Below are 8,636 nucleotides of genomic sequence, written 5' to 3'. Positions count from 1 at the left end.
TAGAACTACTTAAACCTAACTAACCTAAGGACATCACACACACCCATGCCCGAGGCAGGATTCGAACCTGCGACCGTAGCAGTCCCGCGGTTCCGGACTGCAGCGCCAGAACCGCTAGACCACTGCGGCCGGCGAAAAGTGGTAAAAAATGGGGTTTGGGTGCTTCAACTACACAGGGTATTTCAAAAAGGACTTTACAACTTTGAAAATTCGTATAAATTAATTCAATAAATTAATTCATAGTACCTACATAGTTGAGTGTAGTGTCAATTTGTAGGGAAATACATCAATTTTTGTCTCGCATAGTTTGCTAGTGCCAAATTGCACCCTGAGGAGCACTAGCAGCAGTTGCTTTACAGATGGTTCTCTTCACTGGACCCATTAGTGCTAGCTGTGTGTTTTGGTTTGAAGCGTCGAAGTTGGCGACAACAGTTCAGCATAATTTTCATACCAAGTGCACTAAAGATCCTCCTGGTAGGCCCACAAATTATGAGTGACATAAATGTTTTGTAGAAACAGGGTGCTTGGTAAGACATGGGATATCATTAGGGTGTCCAAGCATATGTGATGACATTGTTGAATGAGTGAGAAAACTTTTTGTCAACAGCTGTGCAAAGTCAACCCGAAATGCAAATCCCTCATATGACTGTTTGGCATGTGTTGAGAAGCCATTTGCATTTGAAACCATACAGATTGACAATCATACAGGCTATAAAAGACACTGATAAAATTGCTCTCAAGAACTTCTGTGTGTATATGTTAAATTGTTTACATTAGTATGAATATTTATTGGACAAAATCATCTTTTTTGACGAGTCAACTTTTCACTTAAGTGGAAAGGTTAACACACATAACTGTAGGATTTGAAGCGGTGAAAATCCACATCAAACACTGAAACATGTTCATGGCAGCCCTAAACTGAACATTTTTTGTGCACTGAGCAAGAACAAAGTGTACAGCCCCTTTTTTTTCTGTGAGAGAACCATCAACGGGATAGTGTATCTGGATATGTTACAACAATTTTGAAACCACAGATCGATGAGGATGACCAAGAACGAAATGTTTACTTCACACAAGATGGTGCACCACCCCACTACCTGGCTGATGTCCATGTTTTTCTCAGTGACCGCTTTCCAGGTCAATGGATTGGCCGTGATGCACAATTGCATGGCCCCCACGTTCCCCAGACCAGATACCACTCTTTTTTTTTTTTTTATGGGGATTCATCAAGAATATTGTGTTTGTACCTCCTGTGCCAGCTTCTCTACCTGAACTTAAAGCAAGAATTTATGCCACCATTGAGCACATTACACCTGCAATGCTGCACCAAGTTTGTGATGAAATTGATGGGATATGTGCAGGATAACCAATGGCAGCCCCATACAGCATCTTTAGTTTAATCTAAAAAACTTGACGTTTCCCTACAAAATAACACTAAACCCAGCTCTATATCTTCTTTCAATAAATTTATATGAATTTTTAAAATTATAAAGTCCTTTTTTAAGCATCCTGTATAAGGAGCAAATCAAACAGTTTAAAAGGGCATGACAGCAGTAGTAATATGATAGGTACAAGAAAACGGAGATAACCCACGCAGCACCTTGTAAGGGCCTAAAGCCACAACAACATGAGGAGGGAATGCTGTCACATGAGGTGTAACTGCCACAGGGGGAGGCTACCCCCCCTCCCCCCCCCCCCCCCCCCACACACACACACAAAAAAAACCACTCCCAACACTGGAAGTGGAGGACTGTTATAGTTTAGTGTAAAATCCGCTCTCCCTCAGGAAATGCAACACTTTGTTAGTGGTTGTCTTGTCACCTGCAAGCATCTGTGGTAGTGAGTAGGCAAGCTGAGAATTCGCAGATCAGCCAGCACAGCGCACTCAACAAGAACATTTGCTGTCGTCAGTAGATAACAGAAGCTGCAGTGAGAAGGATCTTCCCAAGACAGAAGGAGCTCTGGGATGAGTTTTGTGTGGTCTATGTGTAGTCAACACAATACAAGATGTATGCCACATCTTAGTGGACCCTTTAATCACTCTTAACTTGTTTTGGATCATAGTAGCTTGCCATTCCAATTTCAAGAACTTCAAAATATTGCTTCAAAGTTGTAATCATAAAACGGTGTCTGCTATCCCGACATCCAGTTGATCTCCTGTAGTTGTGTCTTTAGCTAGATGGTCAGTGAGTTCATTTCCTGGAATGCCTATGTGGTTCAGTGTCCAGATGAAGGACACTGTCTTACCTGTGCTGTAGAGTTCAGTCAGCAAGTCCTGGATGTTGGCAACCAAAAGATTTTTGGAATAGCACAGGGTTATGCCTTTAAAGCAATTCACGCAATCGCCACAGATCAGAAAGTTCATCGTGATGGCCTCGGTTTTGACATACTGCAAACTGTGAGATATGGCAACCAACACTGCAGTGTATACATTGTGAGCACTTGGGGTGCAGAAAGTGCTTCTCGTATCCCCTTGCACACACAAAAGTGCAACCAACCCTATCATTGACTTTCAATCTGTCCATGTAGATGAATACTGAATTAGAGTATTCAAAAACAAAAAAGGTGTTGGATAAGGGTAGGATCGACATCCCAGTGACATGGGTGAGTGGACATCTGACATACTGTGACTGTGTAGCTTGCTGGAGGCTGCTGTCATCCAAACCGAAGTTGTGGGACAATGGCTTCTGCCAGGAGACTGTCAACTGGGCTCATACGGAAGGCCCCCATTGCCAACTACATGCCAATGTGGTGAACAGGCCCCAGTAAGCTCAGTATAGACAGTGCTACCAACCCGTAGGCAACACATCCATAGTCCATGCAGAATAAATCAGTGCTCTGTATAGTCTCAGAAGAACTGTGTGGTCCCCACCCCATAAGGAGTGACTAAGAAAAGGGAGAGCATTCAGCTTCATGCAAGTTGCCTTGAGCTGGCTGACATGCAGCAGCCAAGTTAGCTTGTTGTCAAATAAAATACCTAAGAATTAGAAGTTTCAATGACTTCAAGTAACTGGTCACCAAGATAAATTTCTGTGTGCAAGCGCACAGTCTGTAGGTGACAAAAATGCATAACTCATGATTTTGCAGGAGAAAGGGAGGGGGGAGGGGAATATTCCTTCCCACCAAATGTGATTAAAAAGCACGAGGATATGTTTCACACTGTCAGCACAAAGATGTCTGACCATATGGCTGTGGATTCTGTTGGGTCCAGGGGCTGTTACTCTTTTCTCTGCAAAAGTACTGTGAAGCTTCCATTCACTAAAATGGACATTACATGTGTGTGGAAAAATAGCAGATGGCACTCAAGATCAGTGCAGATGTTATGATTCATAAAGATGCAAGGAACCACCATGATTGGTGGATGGCCACAAATATGATGGAGTTTAGTCCACACTTGGGACGATTGTTTGTAGGATTGCATAGTTGAGACAAATTGCTCCCAACACTCAATGCTTCTTTTTCTTTGTTAAAAACTGTGCTTTTACCTGGAGTCTCTTGAATGCTATTAAATTATCCATAGAGGGATGGTGTTTGTGCTGCTGAAGTGCCTACAGCAGTCGCTAATAGCTGTGGCTATATCTTCAGACCACCATGGCACCAGCAGTCATTGGGATGAGCCGGAGGAGTAGGGTATCACTGCTGCTGCAGCATGAGTAATAGTATCAATAGTATCCTGTAAAAACATTGGTGATATCCATCACATGATTGGCTGCAGAAATGGCTGTATAGAAGAAAGCCTGCCAATCAGCTTCCTGAAGTGACCAACGTGGATCGTGTTCCATATATCTGTGAGTGGAGAGGAAGAGAACGATAAGAAAATGGTCGCTGCCACAAACATTGCCATGGATGCACCACTGAATCACAAGTAAGATGCTTGGGCTGCCAACTGTGAGATCAGCAGCAGAAAACATTATTTGGGCCACACTGAAATGGGTTGCAGCTCCAATGTTGACTAGGCAGACATCCAATTCTGAAAGGAGTCCAGCACTCGGCCTCTGTAAGACATAGTGTCACTGCCCCACAGAGGATTATGGCCATTTATGTCCATTAGTTAGAGGATGGGTGGAGGCAGCTGTTCCACTAACTCTAAAAGCTCATGATAATGGAAAGGTCCATCTGGAGGTATGTAAACACTACATATAGTTATTCAAACTGACAAGCAAACACTAACAGCCACGGCCTCTAGCGCAGCGGTAAGGGGCACCTGCTCGCTGAAAATATCAGAACATATGAGGGTACAGATCCCACCGGATGCTCTCTTGATATTAATGTGACCGGTACAGTAGTGTCTGTAGTTTTTCAGAGCAGGGAGGTGTGTTGCCATAAGCAATATTTCCTGAAGCACTATGTCAATTATGGAGTAAGTAACCATTAAATGATGGAACTCGATCAAATGGAAATAGGAGCCATTAGAGTTCCATTGAAAAAGCATTGGTGTTGGGTCTGAGAAAGTGACAAATGGAAAATATGGTTGTGACTACTTTGCTACCAGGTCATGGTCCAGCTGATTGTGTGATCCATCGTCCGTGTGCATAGGCTCGACTGCTGCAGGGCAGGGGAGCGGAACATCTTAAGCCTCAGAAAAGAGTTTATCTTTCTGCTTATCCTTCTGAGATTTCGATTTTTGTGAAGATTTCCCTATTTTATCTTCCAGGAGTGAAGAGAACCTTACTTTTCTTCAGCCCACAGCCTGTGGCTGCTGGTCCTTGTGTTGATAGGGGGGCACCTTGACAGGTGTCCTCATTCCTGACACCATAGGGTGACTAGGCGTCACTGTCCACAGCAATGGTGTGGGGTGTGGAAACCACCCGTGCTACAGTCAGTGGTACCTACAGATCACCACCACCAATAAAATCCCATACTCTTTTTCTAGTTTATTCCATTTGACCATCTGACATACATCACAGATCACAATCCCAGCTATAACAGGTCAACTATTATGCAGAAATGTCCATTCCTTGTATCAACTCACATTCACTGTGTCAGTAGAGGAACATATATCATCTAGTTCTTGTTATTTTATTTATTTCTAAAATAGGACTTTCCCTTGCCATAACCACTCATCTCTGTGTCCTACCAGTACTTCCTCATTCTTGTAGTTATCAATAACAGGAGTAATATATTGATCATATTGTTACATCCACATCACCTTCTATCCTAGACTCCCCATTTTGTGGTTACTGTAGTGGAACAGACCCCTCCCCACTGACTCAAATGACGAAAAAGGAAAATATTTTTTTATTCAAATGAAATTACGCAATTAATTATTTAAATTATCATTTTTGTAAATTAATATTAAAATAAATAAATAAATTTTCTTGTAAACACGCTCTTTGGTCGGAAGCAGCGAAGACAAGGCATTGCTATCTCTGACCAAAGAGGTGCGGTAGCGTTGATAGACGTCCGCCAGTCGAGAGCGGCAGTAGTTGCAATTAAGATCTCTTACTGTGATAACACGTAGAGCAGTTCATAGGAACAGTGCAAGTGACTGATGTATTCTTGTAAATGATTCTTGTAAATGATATTGACCAGTTTGAAGATTCGATAATGTCAGATTTCATTGCAACTCAATTTCGTATGGTCGTAAATATGTACAAGCAATAAATGAATATGAAAAACAGCAAGATCAAGAGTTTAAAAAAAAGAAATCATTTCCATACCTACCTACTTCAAGAATCGGAGGGAGAAAATCAACGGAGACAATAGCCTGACCAGCAGCTATCAAGAGAAAACGAAGATCTACACAGCCTACTGTAAAATTAGATAAAAAGGGATTCTAAAAGCAAATTCACTCTGTTAAATCTCAAAAATTATCCAAGGTTGTGATTTCTGTAGTAAATTGACCCATATTGTCCGATACGGTCGTGAAAAGGTACATTCTCAATAATGCATTAAAAACACATTCTTTTGGCGACTTAGAAAACTTTAATAGAAATTTGTTCACATAGAAATAAATTTTCTTTTGGCAATTTTACTTCGGATAAAAATCAGGGGTAGTCTCATTCACGAGTTCCTATCCTCCTAAACTTTAAAAAATAAACTACCTACCAAAAAACCAAATTTACCACAGAATTGGCTACCTTTTGACAGGACACGAATATGAGAATGAGTAAAATTTTATAAACATTGTAGACTTAAAGAAATTATTTATTGATTCTGTCTTTGTCACTGTTAACATAACGTTAATTTCTGTTACATGTAACAACTTCAAAATTGAGTGCAACATTTCTGGATGAGCAATGCACATAATATAAAAGGAAAATTAGTAATATATTAAAAAAGGAGACGGAAAAAACGGTGAAAGAAGTACATAAGTGCATTCTTGTCAGCAAACAATCAGAAGACACCAATGGTGAGTGATAAAATGCAAATTCATACTGCTGCTTTACGCGAGTCGTAACATCTTGTAGTTCATACTTTGCCGCCTATATCTATCGCTTACGATGCTATTGTGTGGTTGGAGAATGCGTGTGACGTAAGCCGAATTGTCAAAGAGCATTGTCTTTACGTACCCAGTGTTAGAGCACGCTTGGCGGAATACGCGAGTGCAATGAAGTTTTGTAACACCTACATTCACATTTTTGACAAATTTGAAAGTGAAAAACATCATTTGTAGTGCAAAATTTGTTTTCGTAAAAAATCTTAACATCAATAATGTCGCAATTGTCGAGTAACGATTCGGAAACCATGTTGCGCACTACAAGTGACGTCACAGGCCACGTCAACTAACTTGTTGCTATGGAGTATGGACACAGCTGACCTACATGTAAACATGACAGACGCGACAGTCAATATTACTGATTTGGACATACAAAGTATGGAAGCGTGTAGTGTTGACAAAGATATGCAACCGATTAACACAGCTTCGGACACGTTAAGTTCTGGTAGTAGCCGTAACGGGCTTGGCCCAGAAACTTGCGATAGTCCCAACACAATAAGGAAAATAATTTACGTACCGAACAGAGATCAAACACAAATTTCGAGTGCATGTGAATTGCAGAACACACAACCTGTAGCTTCACAACCCGACACAACACATTCTGCATAGCAATTAGGCGATGTAGCAGGAAATGGAGCGTTTGCGGCCTTGCTCACTTTCCTAGGAGACAAACTCGCACAGATCACACAAAAGATAGACGAATCGATCGAGAAAACTAGGTATGACTTAACACAGAAAATGGATGAAACGAATAGGGACTTAACACGGTTAAATCAGAAGGTAGAAGAATCAAAGAGGGATATAACGCAGCAGATAAGAGGGGTAAAAGACGAAGTACAGAGCCTCACAGTGCAGTTAAAACACCTCACTGTGGAGCACAATGAATTTCAGAACCAATTAGGTACACTACATCAACAACAAGAAAAATTACAGTCATCACAGAACAAACTGATTACTGACGTAGGAAACATGAAAACCGAAGTAAACAGTATACAGGAGAATTACGGAAACATTCCAACAGAGGTTACAAAACTGTCAGATCGAATAGGATCACTAGAATTAGGGCAAAAACAGATCAAGGAAGATCTAAGCTTAGTAAAGCAAAGTCTAGAAGACACTATAATGGCACAAAAGGTGGTGCATGAATACGGCACATGCCTTACAGGTTTCGAAAGCCATCTATCTGAAAAGGAGACAGAAATAGTTGACAGAGTAACGAAACAGGTTAAGACTGCCCTAGAGCAAATCAAACAAACATCTGTAGAGACAAACACACAAACAGAAACACCTAGAACCGTCACTACTGACACTGCTATAAGCAAACCACCAAGCATTGAATTTGGTAATGAAAAGAGTATGGTACGAGTAAAAGATCAGGTACAGCAACGGTACACACCACAAGTGAAAGATAGAACCTCACCAGCTGTTAGCTGTGCCGTCAAGTAGCAATTATACACCGCATTGCTCGTGTAGTCATTCATCAACACCACATGCAACTTTCACAGACAAAAGCTTACTGAAGTACAGGCAGTTCCAGGTATTTTCTGCAGAAAATAAAAAAGTTCACCCTGTTGTCTTCTTCAAATCATTCAAAAACATTTCGCCACAGTATTGGAGTGAGGAGCAGAAAATACAGTATATCATTGGGTAAATACAAGGAGAAGCTGCCCTATGGGCGAATGAAATTGCAGAATACTGCCACACCTATTCAGATTTCGAAAATGCATTCCTAGGCAAATTTTGGTTCCACGGAATTCAGGAACGATTGCGGAAAGAGGTATTCCACCCTGAACCATTCAATCCAAAAAGCGGAGGATTACGTAAATATTTCGAAAAATATCTAAATAAAACTCGATATTGGGATAAAGCCATATCTTATGTTGATGTTTTGGAAATTCTTAAAGAGAAGTTACCAATCCTGATCAGAGAAAGACTCGCCACAGTACTGGCAGATAATGTTGACTATTTACTATCAGTACTGGACACCTTTGACCGGATTCACGAGGACGGTCAAAGGCAGAACAGCAATAACAGTAACCGTAACGGTAATTACAGTCACAATAATAATAATACACCCGGCGGGCAGACACAACAGCTTAACTACCCGCGGGGGCAGAATGGTGAAACATATGGAAACAAACCGTGGAACCGCAGGGAAAACAGATACAATCCCGGGTATCAAAACAGCAGAAATAGG

The 8,636-nt window shown here is 41.2% G+C and overlaps 1 protein-coding gene across 1 annotated transcript; it reads left to right on the top strand.

Moving 5' to 3' along the window:
* Nucleotides 1–7,177: 7,177 nt before the first annotated feature.
* Nucleotides 7,178–7,885, top strand: LOC126188524 (putative syntaxin-2). The gene has a single exon (XM_049930126.1). The coding sequence runs from the start codon at nucleotides 7,178–7,180 to the stop codon at nucleotides 7,883–7,885; it is 708 nt and encodes a 235-aa protein (XP_049786083.1).
* The last annotated feature ends 751 nt before the right edge of the window (nucleotides 7,886–8,636 follow it).

Source organism: Schistocerca cancellata, chromosome 5 (assembly GCF_023864275.1).
Source record: "Schistocerca cancellata isolate TAMUIC-IGC-003103 chromosome 5, iqSchCanc2.1, whole genome shotgun sequence".
Lineage (NCBI taxonomy): Eukaryota > Metazoa > Arthropoda > Insecta > Orthoptera > Acrididae > Schistocerca > Schistocerca cancellata.
This window is presented reverse-complemented; position numbering and strand designations above follow the sequence as displayed.